The following is a 27,346-nucleotide window of genomic DNA, read 5'->3' as shown; positions in this document are numbered from 1 at the left end:
TCATTATAAGACTTATATACGGCTTTAAAAGTAATTTTGATTGTAGGCTATTATAGCTAATGTGTTGCCTTCATTATAAGACTTATATACGGCTTTTAAAGTAATTTTGATAGTAGGCTATTATAGCTAATATAGACACTTACGTCATTTGTTGCCTTCATTATAAGACTTATATACGGCTTTTAAATTATTTTTGATAGTAGGCTATTATAGCTAATATAGACACTTACATCATGTGTTGCCTTTCATTATAACACTTATATAAAACTTTTCGTTTTTTGCGGCTCCAGACATATTTGTTTTTTGTATTTGTTTTTTGTATTTTTTGGTCCTATATGGCTCTTTCAACGTTTTGGGTTGCCGACCCCTGCCCTAGGTGAAAATATGTTGTAACGGGGTGTTCAGGACTCGTGTGGTACAGTAGGCGCGATGACGTCACGGCCCCGCCTCCAACCAGAGGGCGGGAAGAGCGCTGCCACATCCGGGACTCTGCCGGAGCTCCTTCACACGACGCCTGCCCGGGTCTGCCTCCAGTCGCCCCTCCGAGCTCCACCCCCACCGCGGCGGCATCCTCCAGCACCGACATGGAGCGCATGAAGCTGACCGAGTACCAGAGGACAACTTTGGAGGACAACTTCAACAAAGTCAGCAAGTTTCCCGACGAAACGACGCTCATGTTGGTGGCGGCCGAGTGTGGACTCACCGTGGCGGAGACGCAGGTGAGACACCCCCCCCCGCCTCGGAGCACGGATCATTATTTATGGATGTATTTTTTTTTAAACATAAACTATCAACAGCATCGCTGCTTTTGTTTTATCTAGTTTTTTTTGTTTTTTTTAAGTAACTCGAGCCATTTTTTGTAAATGACGTTATTTGAGGGATGTGTCTTACTTAAAGTTGACCAACATGGCGCACAAACAAGAATACACTTTTCATCTGTGCTGTAAATTATAAATGTTAAATAATGTATTGAATAAATAAATAGGAGTAAATACATATATATATTTTTTTTAATATTATAAATAGTGTAGTATGTTTTGTGTTCTGTGTACAATACAAAGTCCCTCGGGTGGAAACCGTTTGTATTTAAACATAATCCATTTTAAATATTTTATTTTTTGTTTTGTACATTTCATCATACTAAGAGCTGTTTTTAATTTATCTCAAGTGTTGCTTTTTGACATGTGTCCCGAAAGTACCCCCAAAACACCAATGTCTATTTAATATGCAAATATATTAGAGCTGCAACTAACGATTAATTTGATGATCGATTAATCTGTCGATTATTACTTCGATTAATAATTGGATAAAAGAGACAAACTAAATTTCTATCCTTTCCAGTATTTTATTGGGGGGGGGGGGGGGGGAAACAGCATACTGGCACCATACTTATTTTGATTATAGTTTCTCAGCTGTTTGTACATGTTGCAGTTTATAAATAAAGGTTTTTAAAAATAAATAAATCCAAAAATAAAAATTGCCTCTGCGCATAGCATAGATCCAACGAATCGATGACTAAATTAATCGCCAACTATTTTTATAATCGATTTTATTCGATTAGTTGCAGCCCTAAAATATATTTTCATGGGCTTTTATTTTGCTGACACCTGTTGTGAAAAAGAGACAAACGCTCCACTGCGCCCTCTTGTGGTCTTTTACATCTACCTTTTTTTGCACCACTGACCGGTTTAGTGTAGGCTTTTTTTTCAGGGAGCGGCTTTCCACTTGTGCCAGATAAATACAGAAAAATTAAGGGCATGAAAAATACAACTTAATATAAGGCTGAATTAGTGGGAGCTATGGGCTTGTTTCTTTGCAATGAGATGCAGATGAAAATCAGCCTTTGGCTACTATCGGTCACTTTTATACTTTATATGTTCATTAATGTGCGTTGTATCATGTCACCAAGTTATAACAAATGGCAACTTCCTATGAGGAGTTTTATTGTACATCTATAAACAAGCTTATTGGTGTGTCTAGTGCACAGGTGTCAAACTCAAGGCCCGCGGGCCAGATGTGGCCCTCCACGTCATTTTAATATGGCCCGCAAAAGCCTGGAAATAATGTGTCAATAAAATACCTTATATTTTCTTTCTTTCTTTTCTTACTAAAGTTATTAAGTTTTTTTTCCTAGTTTGACAGGGGGAAAAAATATATTATCTAATATTGTTGGTCAAAATCCAAATACGGCATTTTTCAGAGTATAAATCGCACCGGCCGAAAATGCATAATAAAGAAGGAAAAAAACATATATAAGTCGCATTTTTTGCGGAAATTTATTTGATAAAATCCAACACCAAGAATAGACATTTGAAAGGCAATTTAAAATAAATAAAGAATAGTGAACAACAGGCTGAATAAGTGTACGTTATATGAGGCATAAATAACCAACTGAGAACGTGCCTGGTATGTTAACGTAACATATTATGGTAAGAGTCATTCAAATAACTATAACATATAGAACATGCTGTACGTTTACCAAACAATCTGTCACTCCTGATCAATTTTCATAGGTACGGAAGTAGTAGCAGGTAGCATCTTTTTTTTCACAATGCACTTCTGCCATGACCCGCCCCCACCTAATTTTTATTGGTTGACGTGTGTGTGTGGGACGATTGCTGGTATACGTCTAGTCTCTTACGTGAATGACATACATATTATTATTTTATATTTTACCGTAATGTGTTAATAATTTCGCACATAAATCGCTCCAGAGTATAAATCGCACCCCCAAACTATGAAAAAAACTGCAATTTATAATCTGAAAAATATGGCAGATACTTCCATAACTGCTTAACTTATGATTTCGAAGCAAGTTATCCATCAAAATGGACACTATAAAAATGACCAATAGATTTTACTGTAAAATCGAGGGAGTTTTTTTTTTTACATCATATTATTGTAAGTTGAAAAAAAAAATCAATGTTTGTTTTTTCAGTAAAATTCTGTCGACTGGGCTGTCAGTTTGTTTTTCTTTGATAAAAATGACCAATAGATTTTACAGTAAAATCGAGGGAGTTTTTTTTTACTGCATATTACTGTAAATTGAAAAAGAAAACGACCAATGTTTGTTTTTTTTACAGTAAAATTCTGTCGACTGAGCTATTCGTTTGGTTTTTTTTTATAAAAAATGACCAATAGATTTTACAGTAAAATCGAGGGAGGTTTTTTTTTTTTTTTTTTTTTAAACGACCAATGTTTGTTTTTTTATAGTACAATTCTGTCTACTGAGCTGTCCGTTTAGTTTTTTTTTGATGATTTTATGGTACCACATTTTTTATGGTAAAAAAAAAAACTGGCAGCTGAGTTGCCAAAATACAATTAAACAGCGTTACTGTATTTATATTTACAGTAATATGTTGTAAAAAATAAATAAATAAATAAAATAACACCATATATTTTACAGTAAAAGTCTGGCAACTAAGCTGCCGGTTTTTTCCTGTAAAGAACAATGGTAATATCCTCTTTTTTTTCCCCTCTTTACGTAAAAATGTAAAATATTAAAATTTATAGGCAAATTCATTCATCATTTACTGTAACAAGTGACCCTCTAATGGCAGCCATGACTGCGGTGTGGCCCTCAATGAAAACAAGTTTGACACCTCTGGTCTGGTGGGACAGGCCAAAGTTAAGTCGGAGAAAATGCAGTCCTTTATAAATTATTTAATGTTTCTCTCCGGCATGGTTGCAAATACGTCACGGACTGGTACCGGTCCCCGGACCTGTGGTTGGGGACCACTGTTTTACAGTATAAAGAGTCACCATGTTTTGTTTTTCCCTCATACATAATAAAGGGAATATAAATAATCTGTTTCAGGGTCAAGCCGTTGCCATCGTAACAACATTTGTGGGGTGTACAGGTCACACAATATCATGTGTTATAATGTTGTAATGATAATGCAAGTGTAAGAAGAAGTTAACCCCAATATAATATAATATAACTCTGCCATATTGTGATGAGAAGCCAGGACAGAGACACGCATTTATCAAGCTTATTCAAGCCTACTTATTATATACATATTGTACACTATTATAACACTAATTGTTGACTCTGCCAGTTTTTTACAGGTTTTTTTTTTTGTTCTATGGTCGTCATCACAATTTTTCTCTGACGTCACAAAAAATTAGACAAATAAAGTCTAATAAAGTCAAAAAAAAAATCGATTTTCAAATGAGTCGCAATTATTTCTCTAATCCTCAAAAAAAAAGGTGTCATTAAAAATATATACGTATCCTATTATTTCTCATATGTGTATTATTATACACTATTATAGTTATGCTCTGGGCACCAAAAAATCGGTTCATGTCCAAATCGCAATTCTTATTCATCTTATTAAATCAAGTCATAATTTTCAAAAATGGATTTGAAAAAAAACATATATATATATACAGAGCGACAAGCGGTAGAAAATGAATGGATGTATACATTTTTTTTTCTCTTCAGAATCCATTTTTAAAAAGACGTTTGTAGGCCTTCGCCGTGCAGCCAGAAAGGAGCGTTTCTAACCTGGAACCTGTTTTGACAAAGGTTCATGAGAACTATTATGCCAAATAACACTTTGCGAGAACCGGTTTGAATCCAGAATCGATTCTGAATCGAATCGTCAACCCAGAAATCAGAATCAGGTTGAATTGTTAGCTGCCCAAAAATTCACACTCAATAAAATTACCCAACCATTTTCATTTGCGCTTTTATAATCGTCACCACAATTTTCATTTGCAAAAAAGAACACAGATAATATACATTTCAAAGATAAGTACCCTATTTTCCGGACTACAAGGTGTACTTAAAATCCTTTTTTCCTCCCTTAAAACTCGACAGTGCGCCTTATAACCCGGTGCGCCTAATGTAAGGAATACGTTGGGTTGAGCTTACCCACCTCAAAGCTATTTCATTTGGTACATGGCGAAATGACAAGTGTGACCAGTAGATGGCAGTCAAACATAAGAGATACGTGTAGACTGCATTATGACGGCAATATGACTCAAGTAAACAACACCAACATTTTCTATGTTGCATTGAAAATTTAAAGCATTACACACGGCGCTCAAAAATGTATCAAAATGTTTTAGTACGACTTTGGTAAGATATGACGCCGCACCGCTTGATGTGCTTCAACATAGGAGTATTATTATGGTGTGTGTTTAAAGTAAGACTAGGGGTGTAATGGTACACAAAAAATTCGGTTCAGTACGTACCTCGGTTTAGAGGTCACGGTTCGGTTCATTTTCGGTACAGTAAGAAAACAACAAAATATACATTTTTTGGTTATTTATTTACCAAATTTGCAAAATCTTCCACCAAAAATATTTTTCTTAGTGAAATATTTGATGTGAAGTAAACGGAACATTCGATAGGTCAATAATTCATAAATTACATTTAACCTTTAAGCTTTTTTATTTCACTTTTGTTATGTTTTTGTTTATTTTAATAGTATTTTTAGAATGTGGCGTGGGCCTTTAAAACATTAGCTGTGGGTCGCAAATGGCCTCCGGGGCACACTTTTGACACCCCTGCTATAGATAATAAAAAATTAAATCTGATAAATCTATGGATAAAAAGCAGAGCCTGGCGATGCATGCGCGTTTATCATAACTCTCTCTCTCTCTCTCTCTCTCTGTCTCTGCCCCTCCCTCACGAATGCTGCTGCGCGCACAATTTGTTTTGTTTTTAACCCCTTCTTAACCCTGAACGTACATTGTTAATACACGCAACCCTAACTCAAAATGCCGGACATTTGAGGCATTTAAGAAACTCCGCCCTGACAGCTCCGCAAAAGAGGACATGTCCGGTGAAAAGAAGACGTATGGTCAGTCTATCCTAGCCCGTTAGCTGCTAGCATGCCGTGTGTTGTGCCTCAGTGTGCATTGTTTACACAACGTGCATTACGCTACTTAATATGTCCGTATGGAAACTCGTTCGGTATACCTCCGAACCGAACCGAAACCCCCATACCGAAAAGGTTCAATACAAATACACGTACCGTTACACCCCTAGGTAAGACATATTGGCGTTTTGTTTTGTTTTGTTTTGCAATATTATGTAAAAGCAACTTTTCTTACCTTCTGGTACCTGCTGATCTGTATTTGGGATCTGCATAAATCCTGAAAAATTGCGCGCGTCTCTCTTTGTAGTTTGTGCCGACACCGTTGTCGATAAGCTTCTTCTTTTTCTCTATCTTCTTGTTATGGGACATTCATCCTCCACTGTTGCCATTTCTAATATAAAGTAGTGTAAAGTTCTTACTTATATCTGTCAGTAAACTCGCCATGAAAGCACTAAAACATACCGGTATAGTGAGTTTATATTATTCACCCAAGGAACTTTAGTTATTAGAGTGCCGGTCGGACGGTTGTTGTTTCCGGATGAGGAGACGCTGCTCCGTTATTGATTGAAGTAAAGTCTTAATGTCATTAAAACAGTTAGCGCCATCTTTTGACACTTCTTCCACTTCCGTCCTTGCACGCTACACCGCTACAACAAAGATGACGGGGAGAAGACGCTGTCGAAGGTGAGACACGTAAATAAGACCGCCCACAAAACGGCGCTTCCGGAAGCGACTGTCAGAAAGAAAGCGGCTTGAAGATGATCTGTAGAACATAATCTATGCAACATTTTGAGCAAAGAACCACCATTACATGTTATGTAGACCACAAGGAAGTCTTTTACATTTAGAAAAAAAATAAAAATAATATGACTCCTTTAGTGCGCCCTATAATCCGGCGCGCCTTATATATGAAAAAAGATCAAAAATAGACCATTCATCGGCAGTGCGCCTTATAATCCGGTGCGCCCTATGGTCCGGAAAGTACGGTAACAGTCTTTTTCTTGTTGCGCTGCCCCCTAGTGGTAAATTCAAATACTTGCCTTTTGCTAATGTTGACATCTGACTTTTTGATTGAGAGTTTTGAGGAGAAAGTATTCATTATGGAAACAAAGTTCTCCTGTAGCGAGTGTACTGTGTTGAGGTTATACAGTAGATTAAACACAATCTTTATTACCACATGTAAACACATCTGTGATCTATAGGCAATGTTTTAACTGAAAAGGCTCCAATCAGGAGACAACATCCTCCCAGGAAAGTGATCTTCTTTATATAAGCAAATGTCTGCTGGTGGTCACACTTGTCAGGGAAACACTTTCTTCAACAAACATTCATCTTTTTTCTCCTTTAAACCCAACAAACCAGTCGGTCTAGATGAACCACTTGTGTCGTGACTCTGAGTAAAAACTTCCTCAAATAGTCTACACTTGTTTCCTTTCGTGTTTTGATATTTTAGTGGTCCATTTACTTTCCTGCAGGTAAAGTTTAATATAATATTTCCTTGTCCATCAACTAAATAGCCTTTAGGTGAAGGAATGTTTATAAAGCAAGTTGACAGGTCATATAGCGGTGTATCCACCTGCAAAATTTTACATAATTTAATTAAAAAATGTAACCATTTTTTAAAAAGTGTGTTTTCCAAACCCTCATATTATAATCCAATTATAAAAAGCCTGAAAATATTCCTAAACCCCCCCCCGTAACAGCTACATTTAATACTGACTTAAAAATAATGTGTTAAAATAATTAACTCAAAATGATTGCGTAAAATTTGATGCGCCTGCTATCTGTGCCCTGAACCTCTAGTCGGGGGTTGATCATACTTCTAAAATAGAAAAAAAAGCAACATTACCTAATCGGTAGCATAAAACGTTGCCATGCTAACGTTAGCATGATGACTTAGGAAAAGTTAGCATGCTCCTAAGATGGCGCAAAGTATTAAAATGCACTATTCCTAGCTGTAAACATATAACATTGGCTAAAAAAGCTAGCATAAATGTTAGCATGCTTATGTAAAAGACGTTGGTTAAAACATAGAAAATTTGCGAAAGAGCTAGCAAAAAACCTCCCAAGACGGCAGCAAGTATCAAAAATCATGATTTGTTTTTAGGTTAAAGCATACAAAATTGGCCAAAAAAAGTTAGCCTACTAATATAAACGACGTTAACATACTAGCTAGCATAAAACGTTAGCATGCTAATATAAGAGACTGTGGTTTTTAGGCCAAGTCTGGAAGAATAGTAATAAAAGCTGAAGTCTAAGCAATATTTTTATGGGCTGCTCTATGCAGCAGGCCCATAATAAATGAACAATGATAATAACTCCATGTTAGTGGTGGTGGTATATAGTTTTATATGAGTTTGTTCCCTGTTTGCTCCTCACAACAACAACAAAAATAATAATGTATGTACCGATGCGCTGCAAAAAGGTTTTTGAGTGTTGCTGCATCTGAACTCAGGTGTTTACGAGTCTGGTCTTGGGCTGGGTGCAGGCTTCATCAAAAGACTTCATTTCCTGTCAAGAGTTGTGAACCGCCAACAGGAGAAAAACACACAAAGCTGCCCCTCCCTGCGTCACATGACCAACATGCACAACGCACCACCGCCTCTGTTTGAACCCCCCCACCCTCCTCCCCGCGCGTTTGTTTTCGGTCCATGCCGTGGAGGCTGAGTCTACTCTGTTATGTAACGTCGGTGAGGAACTGGTAATAAAAGACGCTACTGGCCAGTGCACAACTATTTCTGGGAAAATATCAGACAAGTTTAGAAATCTAACTCGAGCACGTTTGTGTTGACCGTGCTCCTCCATCAAAGACACAGCCCAAATGATTCCCTCAATCATCCAAGTATTTGCAAACCATAGTCAACAGTGTGGATGAGACACCAGGAGACAGGCCAGTGCACCCTGCAAAAGGTGTTTTAGATAGGTCTTTATTGTCATTGCACAAGTACAACAAAACTTTGTTTTCAGCACAAACCCGTTCAAGATGAGACAAAACAAACAGTGTACAGGAACGCTGATGGGTCGCCACAAGGCACCCCGTAAAAGATGGGAAAAAGGTAAAACACTGGGGAAGGATGAGTAAAAAATTACAATCTAGACTGGGCTCCTAAAGGGGCCCAGTATGGAGTGGGGAAAAAACCTCCATAGCAAAGCACATATACATATTACAACGTACATCTCGGGATGTCTAGCAACAGAGGGAAGGGAGTGCGAGGTCATGATGTCAGGCCGCAGTTCTCAGGCGCTGACCATCCATTCATCACCCCTATGGGATTTGCGTCGAGGGCGTTGGGTTGGGGGGGTGTATGTGTGGCGTATATTGTTGTGGTTTTATGTTTATGTGTAAGCCCGTAGTGTGTCTCTGTTCCGCGGCCTTAATGTTTTTGCAGTCGCTAGTCCAAAGTCAACAACAACAGGTGTGTGTCCATGAGAGACAAGAAGGGAGTTTGTTGTATCTTCGCTGCATTGTCCTTCGGGAGAGTCTCGACGCCAGGGAAACAATCCAAGTTAGAATGTTTTTTATGCGAGTGAAAATAAAATGTGCTTTTTCACTCTAAATTGTCTATGACTGGTCCTCAAAAACTGCGGGGCAGACAGTCCGATGTGATCCAAAATCACCAGAGTGTCCACAGTTCTTCCCGCATCCTCCAATCATTTGTGGCATTTTTAGAGACATGTGACAAAAAAAATCCACTCAAAGATCCTCCCTTTGAGAGAAGTGCTCTGCTGTTTTAAGGTCCTTCTACCAAAAAAAAAAACACAGTTAAAGACCTCGTATATGGGAGTTTTACTGCAAAAACTGTAGTCAAAGATCCTCTATATGTGACAGACAGAAATGTTTCTAAAGGCCTGCTACAACAAAGCAAAGATCCCATATGACAGCCATGTTATGCTTTGAGAGCCTACTGTAAAAGTGTTGCTCAAAGATCATTTCCTGATTTTAAGGACTTGCTCCAAAATCCGTAGTCAAAGATCCTCTATGCACTGACAAACGTTTAGATTTTACGGGAAATAAAACTGGCAACTCAGCCACCAGTTCTACTGTGGAATTTGTGGTGGGGTTCACACCGTATTTCTGTAAATGAAAAAACAGCACCACGGTAAGTTTTACAGTCTAATTCTGGTGACAATCAATGTACATTTTACGGTAAAATCTACGGTCGTTGTTTTTACAGTGCAAACTTTGGTACTTTTATTTTTACAGTCAAACTATGGCGACTGAGCTGCCAGTATTTTTTTTACACTTTATGTTCCGGAAGTGTATTTCTGTTATAAGGACCTACAGTATTGCAAAAAGGCAAAGATCCTCCATGTGACAGGAGCACTCTACTGTTTTTTGTTGTTGTTGTTTTTTGGACTTAAAGAAAAAACGCAAGTCAAAGATCCTCTGTATGACAGGAACACTGTGCTGCTTTTAAGGCCTTATTGCAAAAACTGTTGTCAAAGATCCTCTATATGTGACAGAAGTGTTCTTCTGTTTCTAAGAACTTACAGTACTTCAAAAAGGCAAAGATCCTCTATGTGACAGGAGCATATATATATATATACCTTAAAAACAGTGTTCCTGTCGTACAGAGGATCTTTGACATTAGAAAACAGCAGAGAAAGCGGTCCTGTCATATATTTTTTTTTATATACAGAATAAATAAATATATGTACAGTATATATATATATGTATATATATATATATATATATATATATAGTATACATACAGTGTGTGTATGTATGTATATATATATAATAAAGGAGACTCACTGTAAAAATATAGTCAAAGATCCGTTATGTATGACGAAAGTGTTCTTGTGTTTTTAAGGACTTACTAAAAAGAATACAAAGATCCTGAATATGACAGAAGTACTGTTCTGGTTTTATGAAACTACTGCCAAATATGCTAGTCAAAGGTCCTCTACATGACAGGACCGCTTGCTCTGCTGTTTTCTAACGTCCTACAGCACAGAAAGAAAAAAAAAAGATCGTCAAAGATCCTCTATACGACAGGAGCACTCTGTTTTTGAAGGTCCTACTGCAAAAAAAATAAAAAATCAATAGTCAAGTATCTTAAGTGACAGCAGTGCTCTGCTGTTTTTTTTTTTAAAACTTACTGCAAAAACTGTAGTCAAAGATCCTCTACCTGTATATGTGACAGAAGTGCTATTTGGTTTTTAAGAACCTACAGTACTTAAAAAAGGCAAAGATCCTATATGTGACAGGAACATTCTGCTGTTTTTTGAGGTCCTACTGCAAAAAAGAAAAGAAAATATATATATATATATATATATGCGGTATGTATAAATATATACAGTATATATATATATATAAAGAATATATAAATACATGTACAGTATATATATGTATATATATATATATATATATATATAGTATACATACAGTGTGTGTATGTATGTCTGTATGTATATATATAGTAAAGGAGACTCACTGTATAAATATTAGTCAAAGATCCTTTATGTAAGACGAAAGTGTTCTTGTGTTTTTTAAGGACTTACTAAAAATAATACAAAGATCCTAAATATGACAGAAGTACTCTCCTGATTTTAAGAAACTACTGCCAAATATGCTAGTCAAAGGTCCTCTACATGACAGGACCGCTTGCTCTGCTGTTTTTTAAAATCCTACAGCACAGAAAGAAAAAAACAAATGATCGTCAAAGATCCGCTATACGACAGGAACACTCTGATTTTTAAGGTCCTAGCAAAAAAAATATAAAAAATCAGTCAAAAATATTAAGTGACAGGAGTGCTTTGCTGCTTTTTAAAACGTAATGCAAAAACTGTCGTCAAAGATCCTCTATATTTGACAGAAATGTTATTCGGTTTTAAGGACCTACAGTTCTTCAAAAAGGCAAAGATCCTATATGTGACAGGAGCGCTTTGCTGTTTTTACTGTAGGACTGACAGCAAAATTACCAGTCAAAGATCCTTTATATGTGACGGAAGTGTTCTTCTGATTTGAAGGACCGACTATAAAAAGGCAAAGATCCTGTATATGACAGAAGCACTTTTTAAGTCCTCCTGCAAAAAAAAAGTCCTTATAGTTAAATATTCTCTCCATGACAGAAATGCTATTTTTTAAGGAACTGCTATAAAAACTTGTGTCAAAGATCCTCTTTTAATAAGTACATATTTGAAGTACCAACTGCAAAAAGACACTAGTCCAAGATCATCTGTAATAGTATTTAGTAAATACCCCACTGACTGATGTGGGACATTGTTGAGCCGAGGTCCAGGTGTCCTGAATCAGGACTGTCAGGAAGAGACTCTCCAGGAGAATGCACACCTGCGACACTCCTGACAAATCCTTCCACGTGATCCAAGACGCGTGTCTAACGTGGACCAAAGGACTTGGACCGCATGTCTTGATGAGAGTCGCTTGTTTGGTTTGAAACCATATCAGGAGAGCCAGAACTGCACCTGTTCCCAGGACTATTCATGTCTGGTCTCTGTTCCGTTACATCATCACTCCTCATGTTTCACGTTCTGCAGACCAGCTACTGTTTTTTAAAAACATGGTTCTTGTGTTTGCTTGGTTCCAGAAGTGGTTCCGGCTGCGCACGGCTCAGTGGCGCCAGGCCGAGGGTCTTCCAGCTGAACAGGGCTCCGTCTTGGATTGAGACCCTCTCCGTCTTTGGACTTTTTCCCCTCCCTGCCTCCTCCCTCTTTGTTGCGTACTTGGATGAAGCTCTTGGAACTTACGGAATGTGAAGGTGTTTCTTTTGCAATATAACCTCCATGTTTTTCATGAATGAACACATTAATATGAATAAATTAAGAGTATAAAGGGCTTGTCCATGCTGTGGTTTGTTGCTGCTACATTCATGCTGTAGCAAACCTTTTTTACACCAAGCAGTAGGGATTTGATTCAACTCCGATTCTTGGGGTGATGATTCCTTTCAGAATCCATTCTTGATTTAACACGATTCTGAAACAATTACAATTAAAGCTGCAAGCAGCGATGGACTGGACCGACTTTGAGGGCTCATAAAATCCAAACCGGAGCAGTAATTAAAACTCTTTCATCAACTTTTAATCAGAAGGGTTCAATCTCTCTCCTGTGCTAATTTGAAGCCGACACGACAATCGCGCTCATATGAGATAATGTTTGAAAAAAGGTGACTGTTTTTACACAACTTTTGTTTTGAAGGGGGAATTGCAAACTTCCTGTTGATTTTTGCTGGGGGTTGTCAGTGTATGACATATAGGTCTAAGTGAGACCTACATAGAGGTTTTTGTTTCATGTCTCTACGACATTCCTACTGTGAGTTTTGTCTGTGTTTTCTTCCTAGGGGGGCGCTAGAGCGCAATTTTTAGTTTTGGGGTTTGGTTTTTTGATTAGATCGCAATTTTCGCCAGTCCTGATGTGTGTGTCCAATTTGGTGAGTTTTGAAGCATGTTAAGGGGGTCAAATTACAGCTCAAAGAGGCGGCGGTATAATAATAAAACGCTAGAAATACAATAGGGTCCTCAAGGAGCAAAAATACCAGTATTACTCAGCGGGCACAAGACATTGATACAACGTTGATTATACTTACAAGTCCTTTAAAACTTGATTTTGCAACAATGTTGCAAAATAGTTGTAAGCGACAACGTTGATGTCCAACGTTGGATCCACGTTGTTGGTTGGGAAATGACCAAAATTCAATGATCAAATCAACGTCAGAACAAAACATTGATTAAACGTCGACAAAAAGCATGTTGTTTCAACGTTATGTTTGGGTTGCAGAATATTGGTTGGGAAATGACCAAATTTCAATGGTCAAATCAACGTCAGAACCCAACATTGATTAAACGTTAATAAAATGCATGTTGTTTCAACGTTGTATTAGTGTTGTGGAATATTGGTTGGGAAATGACCAAATTTCAATGGTCAAATCAACGTCAGAACCCAACATTGATTAAACGTCGATTAAAAAGCATGTTGTTTTAACGTTGTATTCGTGTTGTGGAATATTGGTTGGGAAATGACCAAATTTCAATGGTCATTGATTAAGCGTTGACAAAAAGCATGTTGTTTCAACGTTGTATTTGTGTTGTAGAATATTTGTTGGAAAATGACCATAATTCAATGGTCAAATTAACGTCACAACCCAACATTGATTAAACGTCGACAAAAAGCATGTTGTTTCAACGTTAGGTTTGTGTTGGAGAATATTTGTTGGAAAATGACCATAATTCAATGGACAAATCAACGTCACAACCAAACATTGATTAAACGTCGATAAAATGCATGTTGTTTCAATGTTGTATTAGTGTTGTGGAATATTGGTTGGGAAATGACCAAATTTCAACGGTCAAAATCAACGTCAGAACCCAACATTGATTAAAAGTTGACAAAAAGCATGTCGTTTCAACGTTAAGTTTTGGTTGTAGAATATTGGTTGGGAAATGACCAAAATTTAATGTCAAATCAACGTCACAACTTGACATTGATTAAACGTTGAGTAAAAGCATGTTGTTTCAACGTTAGGTGTGTGTTGTGGAATATTGGTTGGGAAATTACCAAATTTCAATGGTCAAATCAACGTCAGAACCCAACATTGATTAAACGTTGTCAAAAAGCATGTTGTTAAAGTTGTATTTGTGTTGTAGAATATTGGTTGGGAAATGACCATAATTCAATGGTCAAATCAACGTCAGAAACCAACGTTGATTAAACGTCGACAAAAAGCATGTTGTTTCAACGTTAGGTTTGTATTGTAGAATATTAGTTGGGAAATGACCAAAATGTAATGTCAAATCAACCTCAGAACCCAACATTGATTAAACATCGATGAAATGCATTTTCTTTCAACGTTGTATTTGTGTTGTCGAATATTGGTTGGGAAATGACCAAATTTCAATGGTGAAATCAACGTCAGAACCCGACGTTGATTAAACGTCGACAAAAAGCATGTTATTTCAACGTTATGTTTGAGTTGCTCAACGTCAGGACAAATTCAACAAGTGCTCAACGTTGTTTCAATGTCTGGTGCCTGCTGGGTAGATTTACCAGGTGAAACTAATATATGACATAACATGCAACTCAAGCCTTCTATTGACATCAATGTGATGATCATGACTTACAGCTCGTGAAAACCTCAAATTGAAAATGTTGAGTTTTAGAAAAATTAAACCATTTTTGTTTCTTCTTACATCACCTGGACAAAGATAAAACCTTCTGGAGGAAAGTTCTGTGGTCAGATGAAACAAAAATTGTTTGGCCACAATACCCAGCAATATGTTTGGAGGTGAAAAGGTGAGGCCTTTAATCCCAGGAACACCAAACCTACCGTCAATCATGGTGGTGGTAGTATTATGCTCTGGGCCTGTTTTGCTGCCAATGGAACTGGTGCTTTACAGAGAGTAAATGGGACAATGAAAACATTCTTCAGGACAACCTAAAATCATCAGCCCGGAGGTTGGGTCTTGGGCGCAGTTGGGTGTTCCAACAGGACAATGACCCCAAACACACGTCAAAAGTGGTAAAGGAATGGCTAAATCGGGCTAGAATGAAGGTTTTAGAATGGCCTTCCCAAAGTCCTGACATAAACATGTGGACAATGCTGAAGAAACAAGTCCATGTCAGAAAACCAACAAATTTAGCTGAACTGCACCAATTTTGTCAAGAGGAGTGGTCAAAAATTCAAGTAGAAGCTTGTGGATGGCTACCAAAAGCGCCTTATTGCAGTGAAACTTGCCAAGGGACATGTAAGCAAATATTAACATTGCTGTATGTATACTTTTGACCCAGCAGATTTGCTCACATTTTCAGTAGACCCATAATAAATTCATAAAAGAACCAAACTTCATGAATGTTTTTTGTGACCAACAAGTATGTGCTCCAATCACGCAATCACAAAAAAATAAGAGTTGTAGAAATTATTGGAAACTCAAGACAGCCATGACATTATGTTCTTTACAACACGACTGTGTATGTATGTATATATATATGCACATGTGTGTGTATATATATCTACACATATATAAAGTATGTATATATTTGTGTGTTTATGTATATATATATATATATATATATATATATATATACTGTATATATATATATATATATATATATATATATATTTATATATGAATATGATTTGTTTGAGTGTCTAGACAAGACAGACTAAAAAAACTATAATGTTTTAAAATCGTTATTTTGATTTTATTTTATTTTTTTAATCAATTGAGAAACGTTAGAAATAAAAGCCACGGTTCATTCGAAAATCCAATTTTTTTGACACCCCCAGTACTCACAATAGGCATAATGCCATTCCATTACTGCGATTTCTATGACTCTGTGGATTATTTCCAGTCTTATTTGGAGTCGCTCTTAATTGCGTTATTGTGCAAGGGCCCACTGTCAATATTGACTTTTATTGATTAAATGAACACACATGTAGTCGCGGTTAAACGAGCGCGCCATGGGTTTTGACTTTTGGATTATTTTGAGTCATTCTTTTCATTGTTATAGTAAATGCATCAGTTAACTTTAGAATCTTGCAAGAGTTTTGTCATTTTGTGACAAAACTGCATTGAACAATCCTCACATCTTCTTCCTCGGCCTTGTAAGATCCAAACCCTGCAATCAGTTTCGGGAGAAAGTGGAGTCGAACGATCGGAACGTGAAAAACCGGCCGTGCAACATGCTTGACCGACACATCCAACCGGTTGTTGGACTAGAACTGAATGTCAAGGTTCATATTTTAGGATTTGATGACTAAAACCTGGTCAAGGTGACTAATTCTGACCGGTCCCCAGATGGCAGGAAACAAACACAGACACTTCTGTGTCCATCATAAGTGTTTTTAAGCAAAGAGTGACAAATGACCGCGCCCTCAAAACAAGCATGTTTGTTTACACACACACACACACCTCAGTCTTATATTTTTAAAGCTTTATCATGCAACAAATAGACCTTGCACGCCTCACTATAAGACAATTTCCCCTTTAAACAATTAAAACTATTGGTTTTAATTAAGCATAAAATATGTTTTCACTAAATAAAATATAAACATGATAAATTATTTAAAAACATTTTTTTTTAAACAAATGCATACTATTTAAATATTTTTAATTAAATTGACATACTGTTATAATAAATATAAAGAGCTTGAAATATACACATAATTAAAGACACAACACAGTCCTGTTTTTAGAGCTATAACATGCACATCAATACTGTATGAGGTCATTTCTCCTTTAAACAAGATTAAGGTATGTCATTAAAATACAAAATACAACACCAATGAGGTTGGCACCTTGTGTAAATGGTAAATAAAAACAGAATACAATGATTTTCTTATGTTTTTTTTCAACTTATATTCAATTGAATAGACTGGAAAGACAAGATATTTCATGTTCGAACTGGTAAACTTTGTTATTTTTTGCAAATATTAGCTCATTTGGAATTTGATGCCTGCAATGTGTTTTAAAAAAGCTGGCACAAGTGGCAAAAAAGACTGAGAAAGTTGAGGAAGGCTCATCAAACACTTATTTGGAACATCCCACAGGTGAACAGGCTAATTGGGAACGGGTGGGTGCCATGATTGGGTATAAAATCAGCTTCCATGAAATGCTCAGTCATTCACAAACAAGGATGGGGCGAGGGTCACCACTTTGTCAACAAATGCGTGAGCAAATTGTTTAAGAACAACCTTTCTCAACCAGCTATTGCAAGAAATTTAGGGATGTCACCATCTACAGTCCCTAATATCATCAAAATGTTCAGAAAATCTGGAGAAATCACTGCAAGGCCACAAAACAACATTGAATGCCCGTGACCTTCAAACCCTCAGGCGGTACTGCATCAAAAAGCGACATCAGTGTGTAAAGGATATCACCACATAGGTTCAGGAACACTTCAGAAAACCACTGTCCGTAACTACAGTTTGTCTCTAGATCTGTAAGTGCAAGTTAAAACTCTACTATGCAAAGCGAAAGCCATTTATCAACAACACCCAGAAATGCTGCCGACTTCGCTGGGCCCCGAGCTCATCTAAGATGGACTGATGCAAAGTGGAAAAGTGTTTTGTGGTCTGACTAGTCCACATTTCTAATTGCTTTTGGAAACTGTGGACGTCGTGACCAAAGAGGAAAATAACCATCCAGATTGTTATAGGCACAAAGTTGAAAAGCCAGCATCTGTGATGGTATGGGGGTGTATTAGTGCCCAAGACATGGGTAACTTACACATCTGTGAAGGCACCATTAATGCTGAAAGGTACATACAGATTTTGGAGCAACATATGTTGCCATCCAAGCAACGTTATCATGGACGCCCCTGCTTATTTCAGCAGGACAATGCCAAGCCACGTGTTACAACAGCGTGGCTTCATAGTAAAAGAGTGCTATATTATAAATGTCTATATTTTGTATTGAAACGATGATGATAAAATAAATATGCGTATACTCAAAAACATCTCAAATAGTCAGAGGTCAACTACGGTGTTGTTTTATCACGCTTGTTCGAGGAACTTTTGGATGTTTGACCATAAAATCCCCAGCAGAGCGCGTGCAGAATGCCAATGCCGCCTTGTTTTGTTTGTTGCTAAGAGGGCCGGAGTGGCACTGGGAGGAATCTCATGGAAGCTTCCAGAACCTTTTCCCACTTGGAATAAACCAAACGCACCAATTTCACTCCACCAATTCTTGTTTAATGTGTTATGTTGCCTTTCATGTCCTTTACCTTGCAGAGTGTGCACATTTAAGCAGTATGAGTCTGTGTTGAACCACTTAGACATATATATATAAACACCAAAGTGAAGGGAAATAGGTGCAGAAAAGAGGAACATCGCCACCTGCTGTTGCAGATGTGAACATACTAAAATTGACAGTACATGTTTATTTTTTCTACTTAATAATTGTAAATAATTAGGTTGTTTTTTTTATGGTAAATGGAATAGGGTGTGGTTTGATGGCGCTATCTGCAGGGGCGAAATCGTGCCTCAGCCATGAATCCAGCAGAGGGCGCTGTCTCACACGTCAATTCACTCAACATTTTCCAGCAGGAAGATATTCTGGAGGTTTTCCAATGATTTATTCCGTCAAAAAGTGACATTGCACGACATTGCCACACAAAACACAAAAAGTCGGACAACTCAAACACCACACAAAGTGTAAATTACACTATGACTCCTCAATAAGATTCTACTATCATTTGTTAAGAATGTTAATTTATGGATATTAATCACGAAATGTTGTGACAAGATAACAGAAATGCTGATAAAAAAATATATATTTTAGACAATGTTACAGGAAAGTACACTTTATCCTATGCTTACATCTCATTGTGCAACATGTGAATGTTTTAACCCTTGTGTGGTGTTCGGGTCTGTAGGACCCGTTATAATTTTTTTATAATAAGAAAAATGATACAATTAATTAATTTTTCAAACTGAGACTCACCGAGATGTATCAGAATACATATTTAATGACCACACACCATACACCCCACCTACACATTTCTATTACATATAAGATGTCCGGGTCCACTGGACCCGGGGCTAATAGAAGTGTGGAAATTGATGTTATGTGTACCGCACCCACCCACCCACACACAGCAGGCCTAGACAGGAGGAGGACAGAGTGTAGGTACGCAGAACATCAGAGGGTCAAATGTGCGAGAAAATGAGAGCAGACAGTGTTGACAAACAATGTTGCAACCTTGTGTGGGAACCGCAGGTGCAGAAACACAAAAGAAGAATCCCTGCGGGATGCAGAAACTGGCAGAGAAATTTTCCGTGCAACGTTCATATTGTTGTTACTCAGCCAGCGTTTGTGGGTCTGGTGGACCCGTTGCATTTTGTGGCTTTTAATGCCTCACAATCAAACACTTTTATGTTAAAATACTGAACAGATGTTTATTGGGAGAAGGTAAACATCTGTTCAATATTTTAACATAAAAGTGTTTGATTGTGAGGCATTAAAAGCAACAAAATGCAACGGGTCCATCAGACCCACAAACGCTGGCTGAGTAACAACAATATGAACATTACACAAGGGTTAAGGGGAACTAAATGTGATCTCTGGATTGATCTGATCTCAATCAGATTCTACTGTCATTTGTTAAGAATGTTAATTTATGGATATTAATCATGAAATGTTGTGACTAGATTACAGAATTGCTGTTTAAAAAAATATATATTTTAGACAAAGTTACAGGAAAGTACACTTTATCCCATGCTTACATCTCATTGTGCAACATGTGAATGTTTTGAGGGGAACTAAATGTGATCTCTGGAAGGGGTTCAAGTTATTTTCAAACAACATCTAAACTTCTGCAAACACGTTACTGTCTGAGCAACTACGATATTCAGCACGGAGGTGGTTTACGGTGTGTTCAAGTACCGCCGAACAGAGTGGGACAGACACAACGCCCGCCAGAAGTGATACATAATTAGAATAGATTTGATTTCTTACGCACTTTTCATTTAAATACATCTTAAAGTGCTACAGTACAAACCGATATTTACGATACGACAATAAAAGTTGAGCTATTAAAACAGATAAAAACACTTAAGTGAAACATAACAAACAAGAAATAGTGCCTTTTCAGTATGAAGGCCTAAACTAATATTTCCAAATGACTCATACTGAACGGAATTATTGTTACTATTAAAGACAGTAGATAAGGAGCACGACTGTTTACTCTACCACTACCGGTACTTTTGTTGTACACCATAAACCAGCTTGCTTGCCAATCTAGAACAATGTTTCTTTATGTTACTATTTTAGTCATATATCAATAAACATTTTTTTTTAAAAAAAGCTTAATTTCAGCTGAAAAAATACCGCACAAAGTGTAAATGCCAGGTGGTTACACTCTAACTCCTCAATCAGATTCTACTGTCATTTGTTAAGAATGTTAATTTATGGATATTAATCATGAAATGTTGTTACTAGATTACAGAAATGCTGATAAAAAATATATATTTTAGACAAAGTTACAGGAAAGTACACTTTATCCCATGCTTACATCTCATTGTGCAACATGTGAATGTTTTGAGGGGAACTAAATGTGATCTCTGGAAGGGGTTCAAATTAAGTTTAAAAATTTTCGTCTTACGACCTATTTCCCCCTGACTAAAATAGGACGATAACGAATCACAATCAACAGTATTTTTTTTTAAATGCTTAATTTCAGCTGAAATAATAACACACAGTTTGAAATAACCTTATTGAAATATTCACGGAGTGCAGGTCGTGTTGTGGATTTAGTTTTCGAGAGTAAATAATTAACATCAAAGATGCGTTGTCCGTTTTACTTAATATTTTACTTGTCAAAATTTAACGTCATTTTAGTCAACAAAAACTAAATTCATTTAGAAATAGGACTAAAGTTTAAAAACATTTTCGTCAAAAGACCATGACTAAAACTGAATTTAGATACTTGGCGCCATCTTAGAAGTATTCCGGCCAGAGGGTCAGAGCACAGATAGCTTTAAATTCTCAGCTGGAATTTTCTAGTTTATTATTATACTGATGGTATTTTTTTTAGGAAATAAACAATTTTTAAATTTATTTATTTAAAATTAAATTAGTTAAATGAAAGCAATGCATAATACAATGTAAATACAGTATGCTTAACCTACAAGCTACATGAATTATGACCCTGAGTAATCATTGTTTTATTTTGATGGCCTTCCTTGTCCCTAAAATGCCGAAATTCCAAGCCTGGCTGTCAGATGAGTCCAATAAAACGAGATAACGTCCTATTTCATTAGAGCGACGAACGACCGGTCCTGCAAGCTGCACTTCCTGCGTGGGCTCTTGATCCCATTACACTGCTTGTTAGTGCGCCTAATGCGACAGCTGACGGACAAAACCAAAACAAATGTGCATCTAAAACAAATAATGTACTTAAAATGTTGTGAATTGTTGTACACCCACAGGCCACTTCATTAGGTACACCTGCTATTGAAACAAGCTATATTTCCAAACCCCAAAACCAGTGAAGTTGGCACGTTGTGTAAATGATAAATAAAAACAAAATACAATGATTTGCAAATCCTTTTCAACTTATATTCAATTGAATAGACTGCAAAGACAAGATATTGTTATTGATTTGCAAATATTAGCTCATTTTGAACTCGATGTCTGCAACATGTTTCAAAAAAGCTGGCACAGGTGGCAAAAAAGACTGAAACTCATCAAAACACTTATTTGGAACATGTCACAGGTGAACAGGCTAATTGGGAACAGGTGGGTGCCATGATTGGGTATAAAAGCAGCTTCCATGAAATGCTCAGTCATTCACAAACAAGGACGGGGCGAGGGTCACCACTTTGTGAACAAATGCGTGAGCAAATTGTTTAAAAACAACATTTCTATTGCAAGGAATTTAGGGATGTCACCATCTACGGTCCGTAATATCATCAAAAGGTTCAGGGAATCTGGAGAAATCACTGCACGTAAGCAGCAAGGCTGAAAACAAACATTAAAAGCCCGTGACCTTGGATCCCTCAGGCGGTACTGCATCAAAAAGCGACATCAGTGTGTAAAGGATATCACCACATGGGCTCAGGAACACTTCAGAAAACCACTGTCAGTAACTACAGTTGGTCGCTACATCTGTAAGTGCAAGTTAAAACTCTACTATGCAAAGCCAAAGCCATTTATCAACAACACCAAGAAACGCCGCTGGGCCCGAGCTCTTCTCAGATGGACTGATGCAAAGTGGAAAAGTGTTCTGTGGTCTGACGAGTCCACATTTCAAATAGTTTTTTGGAAACTGTGGACGTCGTGTCCTCCGGAACAAAGAGGAAAAGAACCATCCGGATTGTTATAGGCGCAAAGTTGAAAAGCCAGCATCTGTGATGGTATGGGGGTGTATTAGTGCTCAAGACATGGGTAACTTACACATCTGTGAAGGCGCCATTAACGCTGAAAGGTACATACAGGTTTCAGAGCAACATGTGTTGCCATCCAAGCAACGTTATCAGGGACGCCCCTGCTTATTTCAGCACGACAATGCCAAGCCACGTGTTACAACAGGGTGGCCTCGTAGGCCACTTCATTAGGTACACCAGCAAATGAAACAAGCTATATTGAAAAGGAGGGTTGCAAACATGATGTTATTTTGCCTTAGTACAGCCTTTTTGGATTTTATTGGCTCTACACTGGGGTCTAATGGGGCCCCTGGCATCAGTCCATCACTTGATGCTCTTATTATCCTCGACTGAAATGTTGGCTCAGCTCTTTGAAAGCTTTTGTTCCCGCTGTAGTCATCGATCCAAAAATATGACCGGGCGGAGATGAGTGCTAAAATGGCAGCACGGACAGCAGAAAATGCTCCTGGCTGTGGGCCACGTGGACCATCGCCCTGGGGAACAGGTGCCAAAGTCAGGGCTCGGGGGCCACGCCCGGCCCGCCACATGGAAATGAGAGAACAGTTGTGTGTGTTGTGGTTGAAGGATTTGTGTGTAAAACAAGGAACACAAATAGAGCCACATGGCAATTATGGCCACACTCAGAGGGCCGCTTGTAACAGTGATTATATATGTGAAGTGAATTATATTTATATAATAATAATAGATTTTATTTGTAAAAAGCACTTTACATTGAGTAAACAACCTCAAAGTGCTACAGTGTATTAAAAAAAATACAAATAAAAAGATAATGAAAAAATAAATAAAAATATAAACTAGAACAGCCAAATAGCTAAAACTAGTATGCATATATCTAAAAAAAAAAAGAAAAAAAAAAAAGGCTTTTTTAAAAAGAAGGGTTTTTAAGCCTTTTTTAATGTGGCTGGCAGAATCAAATGAAGTAAGTGGCAGATTACATGAAGGATGTGGCGGGCCGCATAAATGACATGGTGGACCACTTGGAATCACGTGGCGGGCCACATGTGACGAGCCATTTTATATAAGGTGGCAGGCCACATAAAATGCTGTGACCAACTGGTACTACAATAACCAGGACACAACACACAATACCACCATAGTACTGAAACTATTTATACTACAACCAAGACAATACATCAATCACTTTTATGAATTGACATATTCAAAAACAGTTTTACATCGCTTTTAAACTTTGATCACTGTTTTTATTCACTTTATCACTTTTTATTGCTTATCAAACTAAAAGGATGAGAAACCAACGCCTTTTACGGCCTTCATATTGTGCCCACCCTTGATGCAATACATCCCCTTCAAGTCCACTTTCACAGACAACATGACGTCATCACACTTTAACAGTAAATGATCTGATTAGCTTTACATTGACTTTAGTATTTCCACTGACACGAGCATCACGTGACAGTACAAGTTAACTCTGTCCAACATTATGGCCATAAACGTTCACTCTGTGCAGCCTGAACGCTTCTTAGCTTTGCCGTGACTCGACTGCGCCCTCTGCTGGTCATTAAAAACTATATATATATATATATATATATATATATATATATATATATATATATATATATATATATAGCGGCTGAATTGACTTTAAAAAGTAAAAAATAATTGTCTGTGTTAAAATTTTAGAAGAAAAAAATATATATATATACACATAAGAAAATATTACATATGACTTAAGTGTTCAAAATAAATAAGAAGAATGGTTTTGTGTCATTTCAACTCATGTTGAAATGACATTTTCCCACAAAAACTGGCAGAAAATGATGAACGACATGCAACTTTAGCTTGAAGCACAGATTTGGCCCACCACATCATTTAAAGTGGCCCAACACATCATTTAATGTGGCCCACCACGTCATTTCATGTGGCCAAACACATAATTTAAAGTGGACCTCCACATCATTGAATGCGGACCTGCCCATCATTTAAAGTGGCCCACCCATCATTTAAATCGACCCGCCACATCTTTTAATGTGGCTCAGGTTAAGCCCACCACATCATTTAAGGTGACCCAACACATCATTTAATGCGGACCTGCACATCATTTAATGTGGTCCAACACATCATTTAAAGTGGACCTCCACATCCTTTAAAATGGACCAACACATCATCATGTGGCCCACCACATCATTTAATGTGGCCAAACACATAATTTAAAGTGGACCTCCACATAATCTATGTGGCCCAACACATCACTGAAAGTGGACCTCCACATTATTTAATGCGGACCTGCACATCATTTAAAGTGGCCCACCCATCATTTAAATCGACCCGCCACATCTTTTAATTTGGCCCAAATTAAGCCCACCACATCATTTAATGTGGCCCAACACATCATTTAACGCGGACCTGCACATCATTTAATGTGGTCCAACACATCATTTAAAGTGGACCTCCACATCTTTTAATGTGGCCCAACACATCATTTAATTTGGCCCACCCCATCATTTAAATCAACCCGCCACATCTTTTAATGTGGCCCAGATTTGGCCCACCACTTCCTTTAATGTGGCCCAACACATCATTTAACGCGGACCTGCACTTAATTTAATGTGGTCCAACACATCATTTAACGCGGACCTGCACTTAATTTAATGTGGTCCAACACATCATTTAAAGTGGACCTCCACATCTTTTAATGTGGCCCAGATTTGGCCCACCACTTCCTTTAATGTGGCCCAACACATCATTTAACGTGGACCTGCACTTAATTTAATGTGGCCCAACACATCATTTAATGCGGACCTGCACTTAATTTAATGTGGTCCAACACATCATTTAAAGTGGACCTCCACATCTTTTAATGTGGCCCAGATTAAGCCCACCACATCATTTAATGTGGCCCAACACATAATTTAATGCGGACCTGCACATCATTTAATGTGGTCCAACACATCATTTAAAGTGGACCTCCACATCTTTTAATGTGGCCCAACACATCATTTAATGCGGACCTGCACATCATTTAACGTGGTCCACCCCGTCATTTAAATCGACCAGCCACATCTTTTAATGTGACCCAGATTTGGCCCACCACATCATTTATGTGGCCCAACACATCATTTAAAGGGACCTCCACATAATTTAATGTGGCCCACCACATAATTTATGCGGACCAACACATCATTTAAATCGACCCGCCACATCTTTTAATGTGGCCCAACACATCATTTAAAGTGGACTTCCACATCATTTAACTTGGCCCAACACATCACTTAATGCGGACCTGCACATCATTTAAAATGGCCCACCCCATCATTTAAATCGACTCGTCACATCTTTTAAATGGCCCAGATTTGACCCACCACATCATTTAAATTGGCCCGGCACATCATTTAAAGTGGACCCCAACACATCATTTAACACGGACGTGCACATCATTTGATGTGGCCCACCCCATCATTTAAATTGGCCCGCCATATCTTTTAAAGTGACCCAGATTTGGGCCACCACATCATTTAAAGTGGCCCAACACATCATTTAAGGCGGACCTGCACTTCATTTAATCTGGCCCACCCCATCATTTAAATCGACTCGCCACATCATTTAATGTTGCCCAACACATCATTTAACGCGGACCTGCACATCTTTTAATGTGGCCGAACACATCATTTAAAGTGGCCCTCCACATCATTTATTGTGGACCTCCACTTCAATTAATGTGGCCCTCCACATAATTAATTTGGCCGACAACATAATTTAAAGCGGACCTGCACATCATTTAAAATGACACGCCACATCATTTAACGTGGGCCTCAACATCATTTAATGTGGCCCTCCACATCTTTAATATGGCCCGCCACATCATTTAAAGTGACCCTCCTCATCATTTAATTTGGCGCGCCATATCAATTAAAGTGGACCTGCACATCATTTAATTTGGCCCTCCACATCATTTAATGTGGCCCGCCACTTCATTTAAATTGACCCGCCACATCATTTAATTTGGCCCAACACATCATTTAAAGTGGACCTCCACATCATTTAATTTGGCCCAACACATCATTTAAAGTGGACCTCCACATCATTTAAAATGGCCCAACACATCATTTAAAGTGAATCTCCACATCATTTAATGTTGCCCAACACATCATTTAATGCGGACCTGCACATCTTTTAATGTGGCCCAACACATCATTTAAAGTGGCCCTCCACATCATTTATTGTGGACCTCCACATCAATTAATGTAGCCCTCCACGTAATTAATTTGGCCGACAACATAATTTAAAGCGGACCTGCACATCATTTAAAATGACACGCCACATCATTTAAAGTGGGCCTCCACATCATTTAATGTGGGCCTCCACATCATTTAATGTGGCCCTCCACATCTTTAATGTGGCCCGCCACATCATTTAAAGTGACCCTTCACATCATTTAATTTGGCGCGCCACATCAATTAAAGTGGACCTGCACGTCATATAACGTGGGCCTTCACATCATTTAATTTGGCATGCCACATCATTTAAATTGACCCGCCACAACATTTAAAATATTAAAGTGGTCCGTCACTTTAATATGGCCCACCACATAAATTGATGTGGCAGACCATATAAATGATATGGCAGGCCCTTTTAAGTGCAATAAATAAAGTGGCTGACAACATAAAGTGACATGGCGGACCACCACGTGAAATACTGTGGCTGACCACCACATAA

At 37.8% G+C, this 27,346-nt stretch overlaps 2 protein-coding genes across 2 annotated transcripts in view; both read left to right on the top strand.

Moving 5' to 3' along the window:
• Positions 1-545, top strand: part of sec24b (SEC24 homolog B, COPII coat complex component) — a 63,209-nt gene extending 62,664 nt beyond the window's left edge. The window contains exon 25 of the mRNA XM_072914891.1: positions 406-545. The gene's annotated coding sequence lies outside the window, so the exon portion shown is untranslated. The remainder of the gene's footprint in view (positions 1-405) is intronic.
• Positions 476-12,624, top strand: hopx (HOP homeobox). The gene is made up of 2 exons (XM_061976777.2): positions 476-719; positions 12,380-12,624. Exons 1-2 carry the CDS (start codon positions 585-587, stop codon positions 12,455-12,457), a joined length of 213 nt encoding a protein of 70 aa, XP_061832761.1. The 5' UTR covers positions 476-584; the 3' UTR covers positions 12,458-12,624.
• Positions 12,625-27,346: the final 14,722 nt, after the last annotated feature.

The sequence above is a fragment of the Nerophis lumbriciformis genome, linkage group LG16 (assembly GCF_033978685.3).
Source record: "Nerophis lumbriciformis linkage group LG16, RoL_Nlum_v2.1, whole genome shotgun sequence".
In the NCBI taxonomy this organism is placed as follows: domain Eukaryota; kingdom Metazoa; phylum Chordata; class Actinopteri; order Syngnathiformes; family Syngnathidae; genus Nerophis; species Nerophis lumbriciformis.
Note: the sequence above shows the minus strand (reverse complement) of the source record. Positions and strands in the feature narration are given on the sequence as shown.